Genomic DNA, 23,382 nt, shown 5'->3' with positions numbered 1-23,382 from the left:
AGACCCTGGTCTTCTTGAAAGAGCGCATTCTTTCTATCATTTTTACCAACACCAATACACTGTGGATACATCCATGCTGATTCATTCAGTATTTTGGGGAAAACCTTCCAATTACTCATAGCCCTACTGTACAGCCTTATTAAATTTCAGCAAGCTGCTGATACTAACTTTGTTGTCTCCTTAAAGGCATGTTTGACTCACACCTACCTCACTTCAACACCAAACACTGTGTACACTACTAGTACTCCTTTTCGTTGAGTAGTGCAGAAATCTGAATAAGTCTCATCTTTCAGGTGTGCAAACATGTTGGCTGAATTTTGTTTATCTGACTTAACTCCTCCTTGGTTTTTGTATTTAATTTTCAGTTAGTTTATTTGACAGTCATCTGCATTTTAAGTGGTAACTAAATTATTTTATTGTAGACGATATCTCTTGAAGGTTCAACAAAAAATGTATTGGTACCTGTCCTCTACCCTGCAGGTTGCATTGGTATTCTGAATGTTGCCATGATTTGTTATGATCATTCAAAATAAGATGTAAGGAACTTGACCATTAAATAGTCCAACAAACAAGATTCCATTTTCCTAACTACTTATTGTAAGTCACCAGTCCACCTTCATGGCATAATGTTTTCATCACAAGATATTTTAACAGAATGAACCGCTTACACTTATTTTATGCATGATTTGATTCCTAGATTTATGTAAGTCATTGTTTAGATTGTTATCAGGAATATTATGCGTTTTTAATTATAATTGTATCAAGGCTGAATATGTCTCATATGAGAGAGAAGAGACATGTGCCTTTTTAAATAGACGAAGGAATAAAAATTGTGTAGTTTTCTAAATGTGGAATTACCCAACCATTAAGATCTCCTAACTTGGTAATTAACAGTCATTATTCACCTCTTAACTTCATTCCTAGTTCAGCGGATGATGAAGAAATTAAAAGAATATATGAGGAGATAGAAGATTTAATACAATATGTAAAAGGTGACGAGAATCTAATTGTGATGGGAGACTGGAATGCAGTGGTAGGCCAAGGAGGAGAAGGTAGTACATTAGGAGAATTTGGATTGGGACAAAGGAACGAAAGAGGAAGTCGGCTGGTTGAATTCAGCACTGATCATAATTTAGTCCTTGCCAATATTTGGTTCAAACACCACAAACGACGGCTGTATACGTGGACGAGACCTGGAGACACTGGAAGGTATCAAATAGACTTCATTATGATTAGGCAGAAATTCAGAAACCAGGTGTTGGATTGCAAAACTTTCCCAGGAGGAGACGTGGACTCTGACCACAACTTGTTGGTCATGAAATGCCATTTAAAGTTAAAGAACTTGAAGAAAGGAAAGAATGCAAAAAGATGGGATCTAGACAAGTTGAAAGAAAAGAGTGTGAGGGATTGTTTAAGGAACATGTTGCACAAGGACTAAATGAAAAGGCTGAAGGAAACACAATAGAGGAAGAGTGGAGAGTCATGAAAAATGAAGCCAGTAGGGCTGCTGAAGAAATGTTAGGAAGGAAGAAAAGATCAACTAAGAATCAGTGGATAACTCAGGAGATACTAGACCTGCTTGATGAACGACGAAAATACAAGAATGCTAGAAATGAAGAAGACAGAAAAGAATACAGGCGATTAAAGAATGAAGTGGATAGAAAGTGCAAGATAGCTAAGGAAGAATGGCTGAAGGAGAAGTGCAAGGATGTCGAAGGCTGTATGGTCCTGGGAAAGGTAGATGCTGCATACAGGAAAATCAAGGAAACCTTTGGAGAAAGGAAATCTAGGTGCATGAATATTAAGAGCTCAGATGGAAAGCCACTTCTAGGGAAAGAAGACAAAGCAGAAAGATGGCAGGAGCATATCCAACAGTTGTATCAAGGTAACGATGTAGATAATTTGGTTCTGGAACATGAAGAGGTTGTTGATGCTGATGAAATGGGAGACCCAATTTTGAGGTCAGAGTTTGACAGAGCTGTGAGTGACCTAAATAGGAACAAGGCACCTGGAATTGATGATATTCCCTCTGAATTACTGACTGCCTTAGGAGAAACCAGCATGGTAAGGTTATTTCATTTAGTGTACAGGATGTATGAGACAGGAGAAGTCCCATCCGATTTTCGGCAGAATGTTGTTATACCTATTCCCAAGAAAGCCAGTGCTGACAGGTGTGAAAACTACTGCACCATTAGTTTAGTATCTCATGCCTGCAAAACTTTAACACGTATTATTTACAGAAGAATGGAAAAACAAGTTGAAGCTGAGTTGGGAGAAGATCAATTTGGCTTCAGAAGAAATGTAGGAACACGTGAAGCAATCCTGACTTTACGTCTGATCTTAGAGGATCGAATCAAGAAGGTCAAGCCCACGTACATGGCATTCGTAGATCTAAAAAAGGCATTCGATAATGTTGATTGGAACAAGCTATTTATGATTCTGAAGATGATAGGGATCAGATACCGAGAACGAAGAATTATCTACAACCTGTATAAAAATCAGTCTGCAGTGATAAAAATCGAGGGCTTTGAAAAAGAAGCAGCAATCCAGAAAGGAGTGAGGCAAGGCTGCAGTTTGTCCCCTCTCCTTTTCAGTGTTTACATAGAACAGTCAGTAAAGGAAATCAAAGAGAAATTTGGAAAGGGAATCACAGTCCATGGGGAGGAAATCAAAACCTTGAGATTTGCCGATGATATTGTTATTTTATCTGAGACTGCAGAAGATCTCGAGAAGTTGCTGAATGGTATGGATGAAGTCTTGGGTAAGGACTACAAGATGAAAATAAATAAGTGGAAAACAAAAGTAATGGAGTGCAGTCGAATGAAGGCAGGTGATGAAGGAAATATTAGATTAGGAAATGAAGTCTTAAAGGAAGTAGATGAATATTGTTACTTGGGTAGTAAAATAACTAACGATGGCAGAAGTAAGGAGGAGATAAAATGCAGACTAGCACAAGCAATGAAGAGCTTTCTTAAGAAAAGAAATTTGCTCACTTCAAACATTGATATTGGAATTAGAAAGATGTTTTTGAAGACTTTCGTGTGGAGCGTGGCATTGTATGGAAGTGAAACATGGATGATAACTAGCTCAGAAAGAAAGAGAATAGAAGCTTTTGAAATGTGGTGTTACAGAAGAATGCTGAAGGTGAGATGGATAGATCGAATCACGGATGAAGAGATACTGAATCGAATTGGTGAGAGGAGATCGATTTGGCTAAATTTGACGAGAAGAAGAGATAGAATGATAGGACACATCTTAAGACACCCAGGACTTGTTCAGTTGGTTTTAGAAGGAAGTGTAGGTGGTAAGAACGGTAGGGGTAGACCGAGGTATGAATATGACAAACGGATCAGAGCAGATTTAGGATGCAATAGTTACGTAGAAATGAAAAGGTTAGCACAGGATAGGTTGGCATGGAGAGCTTCATCAAACCAGTCTATGGACTGATGACTCAAACAACAACACAACTTCATTCCTATTTTGGAGCTTATTACAACACACAGATTTAGATTTTTCAGCCAGCTTTTAGAGATAGGATTATACCATGAGCCAAATATTTTTCTATAAACTTTATTCTCAAAATCTTGCAACTGCTGCTGCTACTCTTTCTTTGTTAAGTGGTTATACATATTTGCAGAAAACAATCCAAACACCTAATTGTTGGCATAGGAAATTATTCTCATATGCCTACGACAGTTTCCTTATGAAATGGCAATTCCTTGTCATCTGACAGTGTAAAGTTTTTTCAAGCTCAAAACAATGTAGCTTCAGTTCACTGTTATATTTATTGATTTTTCAGTGATGATTTAGAGCTGAGGAGATTGCTTAACTACTGATTGCAATAGAGACACTTATGTAAACAAGAATGAAGTACTATGGTTACTAAACTCACTAAAGCTCTTATATATCGCCGGGCTGAGTGGCTCAGACGGTTAAGGCACTGGCCTTCTAACCCCAACTTGGCAGGTTCGATCCTGGCTCAGTCCGGTGGTATTTGAAGGTGCTCAAATACGACAGCCCTATGTCAGTAGATTTACTGGCACGTAAAAGATCTCCTGCGTGACTAAATTCCGGCACCTCGGCGTCTCCGAAGACCTTAAAAAGTAATTAGTGGGACGTAAAACATATAGCATTATTATTATTAAAGCTCTTATATTTGTTATTGATTGTGGCTGCTAATTCTTCTGTCTCTTAGGCCCGGTTTCACAGTTTGAGTTTAAGCCGAAGCTTTAGTAAGCCATGCACGCCGCTTAAGCAAGGCTTACTCTTTGGCTTAAACACTACGAGTTTCACAGTAGGGGGACCATGTGCAGCTTTACTAAGCTGAACATCTCCGAAGTTGGTAATGCTTGCGCATGCGCAATGATTCAGTTCTCATCTTTGTTTACATCCGTAGCCTATGATTGATTGACTTGTAGGTTATACATCGTTTATCAGCCAAGATAATTTAAAAAAATGAACGGAAAATGTGATTCCAATAATAGTAACAAAAATAAAGTTTAAAAAAGGTCACTCGCCCGTCCTGCTGACACGTATTACCATTACAGTCTAAAATGGCCATAACTTCTGAACCATTCATGCAAATAATGTCCTGAAAAGGTTATTGAAATCCTTATAAAATACTGGAAGAGGTCAAACAATTTATTTCGATGAGGAATTCGAGGATAATATCGAAATATTTATTTAATGTTAAGGAGTTATATTTTTTTACCGCTGAGTATAGCATAAAATCGCTTCTAGAGGGCAAACGGTTGGAAATAGGTACATACCATCGCGGGCTTTTTTGTAGAGGTTTCTATGCTCTACAATTCGCACGCTTACACTTGGGGTCTATCGTTGATGGTTCACGCAGTGTAAGCCAGGAAAGCAAGTGACCCACCGACATTTTTGTCTCTTTTACTGTATATCGGAACACGGAAACTGTATTATTTCACGAGCCTCGAAATATATTCAGAAATATAAGTTATTTAATGTTAATGTTATTGGTTTTACGTCCCACTAACTGTGAATTTGAGCACCTTCAGCACAGGACTGGGACAGGTTCGAACCTGCCAAGTTGGGCTATAAGAAGGCCAGCGCTCTACCATCTGAACTGAATCCTTAGCTTAAACCTCAGTTTCATACAGCTTAAGCCAGTCACAGATAAGCTCGGCTTACCACTTGCACTCCCCACTGTGAAACTCGTTCAGAGTTTAAGCTCCCGCTTAAGCCCAATCCAAGGCTTAAGCGTATACTGTGAAACCGGGCCTTAGTCTTCAATTTGGAAAGATGTATCCAGGTTCAATAACCTCACTTCCATTACCACCTCTGTGTTACACGGACCTTCTCCTCCCATCTCACATTCAGTCGATTATTTTCCGTGTATTTGGGAGTAGTTTATGCAGTTTGATAGCTATTATATAATGATCCTTATTTGCACCATAAAGTACCTCAGCAACAATTTTTTCTCAATAAGTAGTGGTTCCTTGCTTAGATTTAGATAACTAACAAGAGTTTTGTTTCAGATAATGAGTCAGCCCATTGTTTTACTTTTGAAGCTGCATGTCCATTTTCAATTTTTATTTTGTGAGTATTTAATACAATTCATTATTGACATTGTTCTGTATCAAAGAAATGCTCATATTTCATCATATGATGAGTACAATAGAAATATATTTTTCACTAATCCTTGTTGGCTTTGCGGTTAGGGGCGAGCAGTTGTGAGCTTGTGTCCAGCAGATAGTGGGTTCAAATCCCACTGTCAGCAGCTCTGAAGATGGTTTTCTGTGGTTTCCCATTTTCACACAAGGCAAATGCTGGCACTGTACCTTTATTAAGACCATGGACACTTCCTTTCCACTCCTAGCCCTTTTCTATCACATCGTCACCATAAGACCTGTCTGTGTCGGTGTGATGTAAAGCCAATAACAAACATAAACAATAATTCATACATAACTGTGTTACTGATCACTAATAGATAATCTACAGCAAAATAATCTAAGACCCTAGAGTTCAAAATTCTGGAGAAATGTTTAAATGGTAGACTAGACAACAATGATGCCATGAAAGTTTGATATTCACATCATGATAAAATTCTGTTATAGGAAACCATATATGTTTTCCTTGTAAATAAATATAAAGGACACAAAACTTTTATATCAGACTGTTCATTTCAAGTCACGTGTTTATAATGTTAAATTTCAGACATTAACGTAGCTCACTTTGTCTATATAATCACTGGTTCAGAACTAAATAAAACATAGGTACAGAATAGAATAAACTTTAAAAACTTAGATAAACAGTGCGTAAATCAAAATATTTCATGGTAAGATCAATGAAGTCATAGGACTAGCCATGGGTCTGGTCTAGTAGTGAGCATATAGACTGTGGAGATTTGCTTATCAGAATTCATTTTATCTTGTGTAGTTAAAAAAATAATTTAACATATATTATTTAATGTACTAATTCACTAAAACTCCCCATTGGTAAGAATCTGCTGTGCTTTCAGTATGCTAGTTAAGAACCACACAACTTGGATTTCTCAATATTCCATTCAGATTTCAAAGTTCCTCTACTAAATAATGTAATTAATAAATTGATAAGGCACCTCTTCTGTTCCTAAACCTCCATGCCTGCACACATATACATATATACTCTATAATTATACCTATATATCATTGAGAAAACCTTTAGTTGTGCAGTGCTGCAAAAGGAATATATATATATATATGTTTCAACCTTTCAGCTGATTCCGGACAAACATGAAGAACTTTTTAAAGTTCATTATAACATTGAAGTAAGTTGAAATCTTGAGAAAAACATATGACCTGTCAGTTTATGGTTAGATATAGCAATAATTCAAAGTAACTCACTTAACTGAGTGATAACTTAAAGTAAATATTCATTTTGTGAAAATTGACAAGTTCAGAACCCAGTGGTACTTAATAAATTTGTGTCCGGAAGTTTGATTTTAAAGTAGTCAGCTATTGTTGAGTGAAGAGGACTGTACTGGATGGGAGAGTAAATTGATTACTAATGCACAACGTTTCACTTCGATGACAGTTTATACAATGCAGGTCATGGACTAGAAAATCTTATGAAATATACATGTTCGATTTACCTTCACTTGCATTAGTTGTGCAGTATCTGTTTGCTGTGAACATCCACAAATGATTGAGAGTTCTCTAGGAAGCTGTCGGTTCGAACTGAATTGGAGAAATAACGATATGAATTATTGAGCGCATTCCATTGTTAATTGAGCATTCCCGCTTGTGAGATAAGTTATGTCAAAGAGAATGTTCCTTGATTCTTGCAAGTACTATTAAAGGGGGTAATGTTGCTAAGATTATTCTCAGTCAGAAAAATGCACACAGCTATATTATTGCAGTAATGATTTAATATGAGAACAGTATAAGGAAAAATGGCCGGCCCCGTAGTGTAGGGGTAGCGTGCTTGCCTCTTACCCGGAGGCCCCGGGTTGGATTCCCGGCCAGGTCAAGCATTTTTACCTGGACCTGAGGGCTGGTTTGAGGTACACTCAGCCTACGTGATTAGAATTGAGGAGCTATCTGACGGTGAGATAGCGGCCCTGATCTAGGAAACCAAGAATAATGGCCGAGGGGATTCGTCGTGCTCACCACACAACACCACGTAATCTGCAGGCCTTCGGGCTGAGCAGCGGTCGCTTGGTAGGCCAAGGCCCTTCAAGGGCTGTAGTGCCATGGGGTTGGGTTTGGTTATAAGGAAAAATGAGAATGATCATCGCTTGTCATGAATGACAAGATGTCTAACTGTAGTACAGTCGAATTTATCTGATAATCATATGCCAATAAGTAAAGTAAATCTTAAAAGTAGAAACTATAGTCCCTTAAAGAAAGACATACAAGTCGAGTATGGCATCATGCAGTTTACTCTATGATGGATCAGATGGAGAATTGTTGTGTTGAAATACCTGTCAATGTAATAATGCAAGCCTAAACTAGGATGGAGTTTCTGCGGGCCTAGAAAATGTGGTAATATGAAGGAAGACAATGTTCCAAGGACCAGGATGATAGAATAATATCTTCAAGATCTCACCGGTTAAGATGAGTACAAAAGTCTTGTGTTCATAAAACCTGAGTCATGTGTGTTAGTTATTGCCTCTTCATCTCCAATATTTTCTGAAGTATTGCCTGGTCAAATGTTAACGGATTTTTGGGACACCCTGTACTTAACTCTATACAGAGTTAATGAAGTTCACAATGGAATCAGAAAGAAATGAGGGGATCAACTTTTTCTACATCATAATCAGTAGAATTGAAGATAAATTGTTCGAGAAGATATACATGAAATATGAAACACAACAGATGACGTTTCCAATCACCTGACCACATACAGATTAGCAGAACTGAACACAATGATACACAGCTCTGTGATTGTACCAGTGATCAAAAGAGATTTTAACAAAATATGCAAAGGGGAAATGAAATCATGGTAGAATATAACTATCCTCCCAACACAGTAGACCCAGTATTCAGAAGATAGTGGGTTCAAGCCCCACTGTTGGCAGCCCTGAAGATGGTTTACCATGGTTATCCATTTTCACACCAGGCAGATGCTGGTGCTGTACCTTAAATAAGGCCCGGGCCTCATCCTTCGCACTTCTAGCCCTTTCCTGTCCCGTTGTCGCCATCGTCGTTAATGGCAGACAGTGCATAGATGTGAATTTAACAGGTGAATTTTCATAGTGTGGGAGCTCAGAGTGTATTACATTATCTCTACCAGTGCAGCGGTTCTGAATGAGTGTGAGTGAAGTGATTGGTGAAAGCAAAAAGCAAAAATTCAAGAAATTAATAATGCCACGCGAGGTGAAGCAAGTGCCAATGGAGGCCATAGTTAAGCAGGCTGTACAGGAAGCGCTGAGCTGCAAGGAGACATATTGCATGCTTGCCAACCTTACCCAGGTAACAAAGTCACTTTTTGAACAATAAGAGACTATTAATTTTAATACGAGTATAATTGAGGAACGTAGGAGGGCTCTGGAGGAGAGGGACAAAACAATCAGGGATTTAAAAATTGAACTGCAGGATAAAACTGACTGTTTGGAACAGTATCAAAGTGTGTTCGGTATACCGGAAACTGCGGATGAGAACACTGACAACTTAGTACTTGACATTGCGGAGGAAATCGGGGTCAGTCTTTCTGTGGATGACATTGATAGGTCTCACAGGGTTGGGAAAAACCAGAACGGGCATCCGCGACCTATAATTGTCAAGTTTGTATCATACTCTAAAAGAAACATTATGTTCACCAACATAAAGAAACTTAATGGCTCGAATAAAACTATCCGTGATTACCTTACTCCAGCAAGACTCCGACTTCTTCAGGACCCAGTTGCAAAATTTACCATCCAGAACGTATGGTCTAGAGATGGGATCATATATGTAAAACAAGGGAACCATAAAATAGCCATAACTAATTGTTCAGATTTGAACAGTATCCACTAGTCATGAGCAGATTCTCAGCTATATAAGGACCACCATAGTTATTTTAGTTCACTTAATTTTCCACATAGTTGTAGTTGTGATTTATGTGCTAATCTTATAGTTGTAGGTCTAGTAGGTACTTCTTAGTATCAGTTGCCATAATTTAACTTTCAAGTTGACAGCATTAAACAACCAGAAAACAAATGTCTCTACTTTCAGCCTCCTTTCACCACTGTCCCAGGCAGGTCATTACCCTGTCATGCCAGCCCCCTGGAAGAATACCGCTTACCGTCTCAAAGACATTCTTGCAGCCTACTCTACTTGCCTACAAATAGCACATGTCAGTACACAACATTGTCCCACATTTCTCAGAATTCTCCGAAATATTTTCCACCTGTAATTTGTGTGCTATAATGATTTCCGAGTAATGGCTGCTTCACTCTATCCTTTCAGCACCAGTTAAAATGCATGGATACACTTTAATTAGGAACGATAGAGATGGAAAGGCTGCAGGCGTAGTCGGAATATTCAGATGTGACGAGTTGAAATACAAACTAATATTTAAATAGCAAAGTGAATCCTCTCACAGACCGGAGTACTTGTTCGTAGAAATTAAAATTCATGGTATGAAGTGTTTACTCGGTGTAGTGTATCGCCCATCGAAGTTTGGAAACGCAGCGAATCTAGAGGAAACCCTACAGGATTTAATATCCAGGTATGAACATATGTTTTACACAGCAACAAGCAGAGAGTACGGATTTGGCACATTGTGAGGATGTACTTACAGAGGACCTAGCTACCATGTGCGACTGTTTTCACAAATGGAGACTTCAACCAAATCCTAGTAAAACGGAAGTAACAGCATTCCACTTGCATAACATGGAAGCTAATCGGAAGCTACATGTGCTTTTTAACGGAACAGAAGTCTCCCACAACTTCTTCCCAAAATATCTGGGTGTCACACTGGATCGGTCTTTGTCGTTCAAACAGCATTGCTCGAATCTGTCAAAGAAGCTGAGTACAAGAGTAAATCTACTGCATAAACTAGTGGGCAGCAACTGCGGTGCAGATGCAAACACTCTTTGCACTGCTTCACTTTCTCTTGTATATTCGGCTGGTGAGTACTGCGCGCCTGTGTGGGAAAACAGCGTACATTCAAGCAAGATTGACGTACAGCTCAATGAAACCATGAGAGTTGTTACTGGTACAGTGAGGTCCACTCCTACTCAGTGGCTGCCTGTTTTAGCAAACATTGCTCCTCCAGATCTGAGGAGAAAAGCAGCAAAAGTACAGTTGCTCAAGAAGACCTTTGCACACAGGAACTCACTTTTGTTCAATGCCTTACGAGATCCACCTGTGATGAGGTTAAAATCCAGGAAGCCACTCTGGACTGATCTACACTCCTATGAAAAATTCAGTGTAACAGCAGAATGGAGACAGCGATGGGAACAACGTCCACCCACCAACGCCTTTCTGATTAAAGACCCAACAAAGAAAGTGCTAGGTTTCGATCTTCCTCGACATAAGTGGTCAAAACTCAACCATTTCAGAACAGACCACGGCAGGTGCCGATATATGATGAAAAAGTGGGGATATTGTGAAAGTGCTGCGTGTGAGTGTGGTGCTGAGAAGCAGACATTGCTTCATGTTGTCGAGAGCTGTCCACTGTCAGCATTTAAGGACGGTTTACGGACTCTGCATGAATTGACACCAAGTGCAGTGGACTGGTTGTCAAAGCTGAACATTCTAGTTTTATTACCTCTATGTTTTAATTATGTTAATTGTATACTTTTACAGATTATGCTTGTAAATGCCGTATGATAATAATAATAATAACATATGTTTTTAATGGGAGATTTTAACACTGACCTGAAAAATGAAACTACTGAAACTAGGCAACTAACATGCATGTTTGAGTACATTAATATTACAAGTCTGCCCTTACAACCCACACACCATGTTGCAAATTTGCACAGACTCCTTGACCTAATCGTTGTAAAAAATGAAGACTGTATATTGTCACATGGACAGATGCCTGTGCCAGGCTTTTCCTGCCATGGTATGATTTACACTGCATACTCTTTGAAGTGTCCTAAATACGAGCCTAAGAAAATCACATAGAGAGACTTCAAAAATTTGAGCGAAGAAGCCCTCATTGAGGATGCTCTGAGCACACCATGGCACACAGTTCAGTATATAAAGGACATTGATGAAAAAATATCTCATTTTAATGAACTTCTCTTAACATTATATGACAGACATGCCCCTTTACATACTGCTAGAGTAAAGCAACCCTCTAATCCTTGGCTCAATGAAGAAATTCATGATCAAATGAAAGATAGAGACACAGTCTATGGTTACTGTGTGAAACATCCAGCACAGGACAATTTTGAGAAATATAAAAACTCCAAAATAAAACAACGCAGATGGTAAGAAACACTAAAATACGTCACTCATACGAAGTTTTAAATGCATGTAACTCTGCTGTTGTATGAAAAACTCTCTGCAATATGGGTATAAATAAAACAAAGACAAAGGATAGTAACTGTAATGCACCTTTGGATGATCTGAATGATTATTTTAGCTCAAGAAATGTCCAGACGAACGGAAATACCAAGAGAGCCACTATTGATAGAATACCTTCATAGAGAAAGCATGGTGGAGAAATATTCTACTTCCCTGATGTGACTCTAGGTGATGTAAAGAGTGCCCTCAATGACATAAAATCAGGTCTACTGGACACAACGCAATAAACCTGCCCTTTGATGAAAAATTCTAAACACCATTCTTCCTACCATAACGCACATTATTAACACCTCTCTTATGATGGGAATCTTTCCTGAGAACTGGAAAAATGCCATCATCAGACCCTTGTCTTAAATATTACCCCTATACCCCTTGACGATTACCGCCCTGTCAGTATCCTCCCTGTACTAGGAAAAGTACTGGAAAAACTAGAACACAAACAAATTACAGACTATCTCTTACATCATAACTTACTCGACAGATATCAATCAGGGTTTAGATCAAATTGCAGTACCAACACAGCATTAGTAAAAGTAACTAATGACATTCAGCTAGCAATGGATAATGGACAAATAACAATTCTAATTCTTCTCGACTTTACAAAGGCATTTGACTGCGTAGACAAGACATTTTACTAGCCGAATTAGAAATTATGAAATTTTGTAATAATTTATAACGCTGGGTACATTCCTATCTCAGTGGACGTAAACAGTGTGTGTCAGTGGGAGACAATATGTCTAGATGGCTAAATACTGAGATGGGGGTAGCACAGGGTGCGGTGTTATTACCGCTTTTATTCTCCCTATACAGGAATGACCTATCGGAACAACTGACAGACTGTAAATATCACTTATACACAGATGACATCCATTTGTATATTCATACCAGGCCCAAAGACATACAAGAAGCAACCATGAAATTAAACGAAGGCCTATTTAACATTAACAAATGGCCTAGTAGCCACTCCTGAAGGTAAACCCATTAAAATCACAGGCCATCATAATAGGATCTAAAAATGTGCATGCCAAGTTAGAAAGTATCAATATACCGGTTATTAAGATCAATGAAACACCTATAACACCAAAAGACTCCGTTAAGAACCTTGGAATAATTTTTAATAAGTATTTAAGTTGGTCAGAGACTTCAAAAATTTGTCAACGTGTATTCAGTTCATTATACTCGCCATACAAACTGAGGGACTTTCTACCTGTCAAAACCAGGAAACTGCTTGTTCAATGACTAAAACTACCAATATTTGATTGTGGTCACATAGTCTGTAATAACATAAGTTGTTCACTTGGTTCTAAACTTCAGCGGGTGCATAATGCCTGCATTTGATTCATTCTAAATGTTCCGCTCCATTTCCACATCAGTCCATTCCTCCATCAGTTGTCCTGGTTAAGATTCTGTGATAGATGTAAGTACCATGGTGTTTCCCTTCTGCACAAAATACTGCGAACAGGTAAACCATATTACCTGAGAATAGATTTCAGCTACCTCCCTCCCTCAGGTAAAACAGCCTCAAGTCATCAATATGATCCCTGCTGTCCATCCCCACCCACCACACTAGTATGTATAACAACTCATTTGTATCAGGGCCATACATTCCTGGAATTCTCTCCCAGATGAAATTAGAGACGTAAGCAACCTGAAGTTATTCAGAAGAATGTGCTGGAAATTTTACCTCAATTCAGAATAATTTACTCTAAGAAGCTCCCTCGAATGTTAGATTAAGTCAAATGAATAAAATGTAAATGTAAGACTAGTAACATTATAGTTGACAATATTTGAGGTATAGTTTTAGTAACAGAAAATACTATAAATTCATTTTAAAATGTTAAAAACATTTTTATGATACTTTACATTTCAGCTAAATTACATCTCATGTTAATTTTAAATTATAATAAACTTATTTCTAATTTTAAGTACTGTAGTTGTAATGTTCAATATATTATGTTTATGGAGGTGTACAATTATATGGTTTGGCATAATAGCAGGCTTCATAGCCTGAGCCCCACCATGTACAGAAAGACATAAATAAATAAATAAATAAATAAATAAATAAATAAATAAATAAATAAATAAATGTGTTCATGCGACATAAAGCAATGTGTAAAATAAAAAACAACAATTCAACAATTATTAAAGGAGTGGACAATAGTTTACCATGAATGGTTTTACACTTCCTATTATATTCATAATTTTAAAAAGAGTGTTTTGCTTTTAATCTGATGAAGTCATTCAAGAATAAAACATGTCATTCTTCTTCGGGTATAGTCTGTTGTTAAAGGTTCTGTTTTCATCCATATTGTAAATTTTATTTGATCAGAAATTAGTGTTTCAAGCCAGAAGAACCTAGCATTTATAGGTAACTTCAGGCACAACCAAAAAATTTGTTCTCAGTAACCAAGAAAGGACATTCTTTATGCTTAAGCCTGATGACTTAATTGCATTATTAATAATTTTGCATGTGGATTCACAACACAGTAACATATCTAGAGAACTCTAACCCATGATTTACTGGGAACACAATTCAGCAATAGCAAATATGTGGTCAAAAGTTTGGTTTCACATTGCTATGCAAATTTTTGCCTCCAACTAAATTTTTCCAATTTTTATTATCCCTAGTGAACCTACACTTAAGGTTTAAATAGCCTCTCATTACTTAGGTTGACATCATTAGTGCATGGATTGTTCATCTCAAAAAATAAACCAACATTATTTGGACCAGCTGGCTTATCATAATGATTTTGAGGTACGCTCCTGCTAGTTTTCCTTGCTTGTTTATTTCCTTATAATTTCTTCCACATTTCTGTATGGTACTTGCCAAGTACTTCAAAACTCTCTGCCTTACCAAGCTCTTCCCCTTCAAGCATTAACCTTCTTGCAGGTGTCCCATTCTTTCTAGCTGTGATCACTATCTCACTATTGTTTGGCATTAAATTTCATTCCATATTGATCCACCTCAGTTTTCCTTGCCACTTTTGTCACTAGCCTGTCCATTACTACAATGAAGAGCACTTCCTTGTCTTAATGTATATTTTTGCTGGAAGCGGTTGGTTCTCTCTCCTCCAACATTCATACAACTGACTCTCCTATAGTACATTTCCCTCACCCTCCTCGGTACCTTGTTTCTGCACACACGATCCCTTATTTTTCATTTCCCTCTCTATCCTTTGTGCGTGGGGACACAGACGGGCATTACACCCATGGTATCCCCTGCCTGTTGTAAGAGGCGACTGGAAGGGGCAACCAGGGAATGACTGAATTAGAACCATGAAACTACTTGTGATTTGTAACCAGCATGCAGGGAAAGCCATCAGTCGCCTGTACTTGTGAGTAGTACCACTATGTTAGGTACACAATAGGTTTGTGATGAGTAACGGCAGAGAGTGGTTCACTGTGGGTTTCCAGTACCTGTGATTAGTACCACTATATGCGGAACATCATGGGCTTACATTGCCTGTGATTTGTACCATTAAGTCAGAAACAGCACTGGGCTGGGCGTTGCCTTTGATTGGAACCCACTATGTGAGGAACACCTTGGGATAGTATGAGCCCCTGTGATTCATACCACTATATGAGCGACACTGTTGGTCTGCGGTACCTGTGATTTCACACCAGGCAAATGCTGGGGCTGTACGTTAATTAAGGCCACGGCCAGTTCCTTCCCACTCCTAGCCCTTCCCTGTCCCATCGTCGCCATAAGACCTATCTGTGTCAGTGCGACGTAAAGAAACTAGCAAAAAAGTTACCTGTGATCTGTACCCACAATGTGAGGAACACGTTGCGATAGTAGAAGTCCCTGTGATTAGTACACTTATGTGAGGTGCACAACGGGTTTGTGCTGCGACGAGTGTCACCATTATGTGAGAAGTACCATAGGTGTGCGTTACCTGTACGACGTACAATACTTGTTAGTAGCACCATAATGTTTGGAACACCATGAGTTTTCGTTAACTTTGATTAGTACCGCAACTTGAGGAATACCTTGGTTCTAATTCACTAGCAAAAAATGCCATTATTAGAGACCTTTGACCTTATATTGAACCCCTTTAGACAACAAGCATCATCGATTGAGGATTGCGCTTTGGAAGCAGAGCTTGGTCAGTCATATAGTTTCTGGGAAGGTGAGGTATTGCGGGTCGGATACAGTGATTGTTTTAAATTAATATTCATCCATTCGATTTTCTGATATAGAAGAGAAGACTGGTGAGTTTGTTAAGGAAGTAAGGCGTTTCATTATTGAGTATAAGTTTACACCAGAGCAGATAATTAATGCAGATCAGTAAAGATTTTGTGAAGGGTTGCATTCTGGGAGAACTTTTGCCATTAAGGGAGCAAAGACGATTTATCGTACCGTGGGTTCATTTGCAGCAACCACTAATATGCACGGAGATTCCCGTCTTTATGTGTACTCGTAGCTCCTAAGTTTCTTGTCCATAGCAGCTGTAATTTGCTTGGTATGCATATTTCGATATTTTCTGTGTGACATTGCGGTGCATTTCAATGTCCTGTTGTACCGAATTGTGGTTTAAGCTTTGATTTTCATGGTCCTTTTAGCTGTAGTATCAATTTAACACTTTTAAGAAAATAATTCATGGACATGATAGCTAGCATTTGGATTCAAGTATTTCAGGATACCAGAACACTTTAATAAAACACTACAACCTAAGTTATATTTTTGTCGCCATCGTAACGTCTAGGACAGCATTATCTAAAGATAATGTGTAAGCGTCAAAAGTTAGGGAGAGAGCCGTCATCTGGTTGTTAACTTTAAGCTTCTCCAAAATTTCATCAGGATTAGTGATTTCCATGTTGCATATGGCCTTTGTTAAAGAAAGCAGTTAATACATAGACTGACGTAATACATGGTAGTCAGTGTGAACTAATGTGTATAATCCTATTGTACTATATTTAAGGAGGCTCTGTTTGATTGCACATGAAAGCTGTGAGATTAGTTATGACCATATTGTGACACAATAGAATGATACACTGGTATGATAACAGTGTACAAGTAAAGTACTTATTGTTACATTCATGAGTACCGGTAACGTACGTCAATTTCTTTTCTGTAGGAATCCCTATGGCACCATATCTTGTAAATCTCATTACCAGGTTATAAAGTGAATTGTACACACATTCACGCCAATCGTAATAATTTTAATCAAAATAACAGAACGATTTCCAAATCGTCTTTCATTAACGAGTACATAAATTTCCTTGCCCTGGCATACAGCATGACATTCAACAACAAACGAAAGATTATTCTCACTTCTGTCTCTGTTTGCTTTTTCGCTTAGCGCTCATCACTTGTCTCTCAGTCCAGCTGAAGGAGTTATTACTACTCCTTCACTCGTAATACTGCCCCTCCTCAAGACTGTTACGTCCTGGATCAGTTCGCAACCAGTCTTCGATTACCCGTTAGTCAAGGAATTTGCTCCTTCGTATGGTGCTAACCGATTGAAATGCACCACATTTGGCATTCCCTTGGAAGGTCTGGGAATACGGTATATAAAGACTTTAACACCTCGTACGGTCCGTCCCATGAACATTGGAGTTTGGGTGGCAGACATCGCCGCCTTCGTGTATTAAGTAGCCACACCAAATCCTTGGCTTCGAATCCACCTTCTTCAGCCCGCGCTTCGTAGGCATGTTTTATTAGGCCACCAGCAGCTTCTGAGCTTCTTCGATCGAGGGCGTTAATCTGACCCCACTCTTTCTCTCAAACACCTCATGTACTCGTCCCCAGCCATCTGGTGCTCGCCGGGTCTACTGCCGAACTTCAGATCGGAGGGAAAACGCATCTCCCTTCTGAAGGGAACGTCGTTTCATGGACCGGAGACCGATATGCCATTAAAATAAAGGCAAGTGTTCATCCCAGTCAAGTTGGTTGTCAGTCACAACTTTAGAAAGCTGTTTTCCAATCGTCCTGTTCATCCGTTTAGCTATGTTGGGATATTTGGGCACGAAACATGGGTATTAGGAGCATAGCCATAAGAAACTCCCGAGTTCATGTGTATCTCTGGAGACAGGCCATTCTTGTAAGGCACGTATCTTCTCTGGATCTACAACTACACCATATCCAAAATAACGGACATTTCTCCTTTTCTTTGGATTCATATTCAGGTTGGCTTCCTGCAGTCGCCTAAAGACTTCCTCCAGGTTCAGTAGGTGTTCATGGAAAGTCTTACCTATTGCTATGTCTCATCCAAGTAAACGAGGCAGGTTCCCTACTACAGACCTCGGAGTACTGTTTCCATCAGTCTTTCAAACGTAGCTGGTGTATTGCGAAGTCCAAAAGTCATAACCGTGAAGTGCCAAAGTCCCGTTCCAATTGAGAACACTGTCTTCTATCTTCGGCCTCTATTTCTACTCGCCAATATCCACTTTCCTAATCCAGTGTGGAGGACACTTGAGGTCCGGACAGTGTGTCTAGAGAGTCGTCTCTCCTGGATAATGGATGTCTTTTATTGTCGCTAGTCCACATACAGTCTGGTTGGTCGACCCGTCCTTTTTCTTCACTAAAACCACCGGTGACGTCCAGGGACTACTTGACGGTTCTGTAACACCCTGCTTATATATGTCAAAACAGTTCTCTCCGCCTCCTTCCTTCTCGATAGTGGGGAGCTTCGTGGGTGCTGTCCTATCGGTTGTATATTTCTGGTGTTTATATTTCATGGTACTCGTCCTGCCGTACGGACAGTTCTCGGTTGCGAAGACATCTTGATATTTGAAGAACATTTCTTCGACTTTGGCCCTTTGATCCTGCGTCAGCTTAGTATGTCTTGAGTTCTCTGTTAATTTTGGACATCCTGGGTATCCTTCGTGGTCTCCCCACGAACAAGGGATCATACCGGATTACAACAGGCCACCTGAGTGCCTCTCTTCAGTGATACTGGGAAATCTTTAGGTTCATCATTCTGATTGGAGTAGGCCCCTTAGCATTTACAAAACATCTTCGCTCTAATACTACCTGGGCAGACTTCCTCTTCTGCAACGGGCTCGACAATTCCCGTCACTTATCGGTCTATGTTATCCATCTGACCCACGATCACATAATTGCTTCTGGGATTAAGTACCTCGTCTGTACTTAAAACATTTTGAATGGTTGTACTGATTCATCCGCGATGAATGTCTTGTTCGTTTGCGAATTTCAAGCATCCCCGTTTCAGATCCAAAGTGTGCTCAAATTTAGTCATTACATCCATGCCAAGAATAACACCTTCTGTGACATCAGCTACTTTTACTCGATGTTCTATCAACTTGCTCCGCAGGCCGATGTTCAATTATGTCTCGCCGTACATGTTCAATGGCTCTTCGGTTGCGGTTTTCAATAAAATGTTGTAGGTCTCAGGTCTCCTTTTAAGGTTTTCTTGACAACGTTGGTGGAGCCCCGATGTCCAGAAGCAAAGTACGAGCAAAACCATTCACTGATCCGTCGACAGAAATACTGTCTGAACGACGCAGAGTGAAATGATAATATACCACCTTTCTCGGGGCAGAAGGGCTGAAACGTCTATCTCGCCCCTTTGCACCGCCCTCTTTAGTTTTCCTGATACTTTGAGTCTTTATGGTGGCGCCTGCTGACATATCCAAGCACACCATAACTCCAATAGCGAATCACCCGCCTTCAAAGTCTTCCATCCTCGTTGGACTGTGTTATCAAAGCAATCATCTCTACCTTTCCGTCTAGAGGCTCCTCTTCATCCAGCCGTTGAAGCTGCTGTAGATTTGCGATCATTGTAGCAGCTTCAGATTAAAATGCACGAGCCAACGCATTATCTAACCTATTCGGGTGCGCCAGACGAAGAGCTCTTTGCATTTCTGGGTCGGATATATCCATCACAAGAGACTCTACATAAATTTATCTGTTTTATGAAATCGTTTGTAGCTGAATGATAAGTCATACAAGCAAGACGCGCGATGTCTGCCTCAAATTCTTTAGTCTCCCGCTACGTTTCTGGCGTCTGGTAAGTTGACTATGGTAAATTTGTTGAGTTTTATCATCGAATCTCATTTGTAATCTGGCCACCAAGATATTGAAATTACATTGGTCACTGCCTGGAATCGCTCGGAATATATCCAGTGTATCAACTTGCAGCACAACTTCCAAGGCAGTGCCTTTTTCTTCTGTAGTCAAACCATCGGTGTGGGCTGCGGCTTAAAATTGCCTTCGATAAGATTTCCATGGAGTTTTACGAACGTAAGGTGGTGGTTTCACAAGCACCGTCTCTGCAAAATTCCCTTATTTTGTTCTGTATTCAGCGGTAGGTGTCTTCTTTCGCCGGACTCCTTTTCTGGTGATGCAAATCGGTCCTCGCTATTCGTTGTTTTACGCTCTACATCCGTATCTATTTGTTTTAGTCCTTTATCAATTTCAATTATTTTAGATTCTAACAATCTATAATTTACAGCTATTTTCCGAAAATATTTCGCTAGCTTTTACTCAAATTAACCAAAATTTTTGGCTAATCTTTTTAGAACCTTCTACGATCTTCTAACATTTGTGGATGATCTCATAGTATCACCTGCTATTTCGAAGTTGCCTTTATCTGTATCCTTACCTTCTGCTTCTGTTGCTGCTGGAAGTCGTGATAATAACACGGCCTTGATTTCGAAAATATGCTCATCACGTTCTTCCAGATCGTACTTCAGATCGGCAATTTTTGAATCGTTCAAACTCACTTTCATCAAAGTCATTATTCCTTGTATTATATTCCTTATATCCTACTGTCATTTAACGGTCACGAGTTTCCAAGGACTCTCGCACTTTTGACGCCAGTTATTAAATTCGTGGTACCGGTAACGTACGTCAAATTCCCTTCCGTATAAATATCTTATAAATCTATTACAATTCTAGCAAGAAAACTGTACACAGGGCGAGTTGGCCTTGCGGGTAGGGGCGCGCGTCTGTGAGCTTGCATTCGGGAGTTAGTGGGTTCGAGACCCACTGTCAACAGCCTTGAAGATAGTTTTTCGTTGTTTCCCCTTTTCACACCATGCTAATGCTGGGGCTCTACATTATTTAAGGCCAAGGGTGGTTTCTGCTAACTCCTAGGCTTTTCCTATTGCTTTGTCGCCATAAGGCCTCTCTGCGACGGCGCGACATGCAGAAAATTCTACACGCACATTCACGCTAATACTAATAATTTTAATCAAAATAAGATACAACAATTCCCAAAACATTGTTCATTGATAAGTACATAAATATCCCTCCCTGACATGCAGCATGACATTCAAAAGAAACGATAAATGATTATTCTCATTTCCGCCGCACATTCTGTCTCTTCGTACATTTTTGCATAGTGATAGTCAACTTTTTTCTGGTCCAGCTGAGAGTGTTATAGTATGTTTGTGATACAGTACATAATGTTTATAAACTATTTGCCATGTTTTGGTAGATCTTAATGACTGTCGGCAAAGAACGTTCTCAGCTTTATTAATACTTATAACACTAAGATTCTCTCAAGTGACAACATGGGCTGTTACAAAAATTAATTGCACACATGCCACAAACCAAGAATATGCCGTTCCTTATTTAGGAGAGCAGTTTTACTAATTTCAGTAGATAAATGTTTGCCGGATGTAAGAGATTCTCCTTTCGGCTAGACCACGTCTCCTCTTTCATTCTTTAATTGAGGTAGTCTATGAGCTCGTACATTACTAAATTGTCAGAAGATTATTGACCTTTATATTGTGACATTAGGCATTCGAGAAAAAAGACGCAACACCTCCTCGTAAGAAGCATTGCTTTTTAAATTCACGACTGCACACAGAATTTGACTTGGGATGAGGTGGACACTCAGGAATGTTATGGTCATTAGTAACGAGCTCCCTGCATGGGATATCAGTCCGCGAAATGTTCAGTAGCCTTTCCTCTGTGTGAGACTTGTAGTGGAGTAGCCTGTTGAACTATTGATCACATAGTTTCAATTTGTCACTACAGATTGGGCCCAGAAGTGAGCTGCGCAGATCATCCACCTCCGGATGGCGGACGACATCTCAAGAGAACGGAAGAGGATCGTCCCTTAATATGCGATTACTGCGGAAAGCTTTTCAGTAGCGAAAACAGCCTGTCTGAACATGTCTTGATCCACATGGAACAGGCGCTCCACGAGTGCAGAATTTGCCAGAAAACCTTCACAAAGATGAGCAACCTGACCGTGCACATGGGATTGCACACGGATGTAACGAGATTTCAGTGCTCAGTATGCCAGACAATGTTTAGAAGTTCGTCACATTTGAATTTCCATATGCGGACTCATATGAGTGGGAAGCGGTACAAATGCAATATGTGTTTTAAGGTCTTTACTCGGAAATACCGTCTAGCCACACACCTGCGGACACATAGAGGTGAGAGGCCGTATTGGTGCACTACCTGTGGCAAGTCTTTTAACCAGAAAGGGCACCTAACCTCGCACATGCTGATACACACAGGTGAAATGCCGTTTAAATGCAATATGTGTGGCAAGGCCTCTAACCGAAAAGGCGATCTAACCAAACACTTACGCACTCATACAGGGGAGAAGCCGCATTTTTGCAATATATGTGGAAAGTCCTTTTCACTGAAAACAATTCTCTCTCGACACTTACGGATACATACTGACGAGAAGCCATTCTGCTGTAATACCTGTGGCAAGGCCTTTAGGAATGAAACCAATCTGGCGAAGCACATGCCAACGCATTCGCAATTGAAGCCTTACTTTTGCAATGTATGTGGGAAGGCATTTAGCTTAAAGGCATATTTACCCAAACATTTGCAGAGTCATACAGGGTTTAAGCCATACAACTGCAATATATGTAGCAAGTCCTTTAGCCAGAAAGCTCATCTAACCAATCACATTCTGACACATAATGGCACAAGTCGTACTCGTGCAATATGTGCGGCGAAGCCCATCACCTCGATTCCCAGTTAACTGAACATTGCGGTTGCATACAGGTGTTTAGGCGTGCAGATGCATTATGTTTTTAAGGCCTCTATCCGGAAACCTACAGGTTAAAAGCCAAATTGCTGAGCAAGACTTTCATTCTGAAACGCATGCTGTAGGAACATGTTAGATCGCATGCGTTCTCTATGGAAAAATAATTCTGACTACTGTTATAAGATAGCCAACCGTGGAACTTTAAAGTGCCCATAGTGGCGATAAGCCTAACTATTGTATGTTTCTTGGCACACCATTCAATTGAAATACCATGTTGTCGATAATAATGATAAAGAAATAACTAACCATACCTCTGCTTGCGGAATGTATGAAATATACACAGTCTTAATTTCTAAGACTAAAACATTTGAAAAATGTTCAAATAATAATAACATGAAATTTCTAACGACCGCCGTGGTGAATACTAATATACAAAATAAAATAGAAAATGAGACACAAAAATAGTCATCATTTCAGTAAGGGATAAA

General features: G+C 39.5%; 1 protein-coding gene across 1 annotated transcript in view; it reads left to right on the top strand.

Moving 5' to 3' along the window:
* LOC136874632 (uncharacterized) overlaps positions 1-22,888 on the top strand; it is a 58,752-nt gene extending 35,864 nt beyond the window's left edge. The window contains exon 6 of the mRNA XM_067148259.2: positions 21,919-22,888. Coding sequence (XP_067004360.2) covers positions 21,919-22,888 — 970 coding nt within the window. The remainder of the gene's footprint in view (positions 1-21,918) is intronic.
* The last annotated feature ends 494 nt before the right edge of the window (positions 22,889-23,382 follow it).

The sequence above is a fragment of the Anabrus simplex genome, chromosome 5 (genome assembly GCF_040414725.1).
Source record: "Anabrus simplex isolate iqAnaSimp1 chromosome 5, ASM4041472v1, whole genome shotgun sequence".
Classification (NCBI taxonomy): domain Eukaryota; kingdom Metazoa; phylum Arthropoda; class Insecta; order Orthoptera; family Tettigoniidae; genus Anabrus; species Anabrus simplex.
This window is presented reverse-complemented; position numbering and strand designations above follow the sequence as displayed.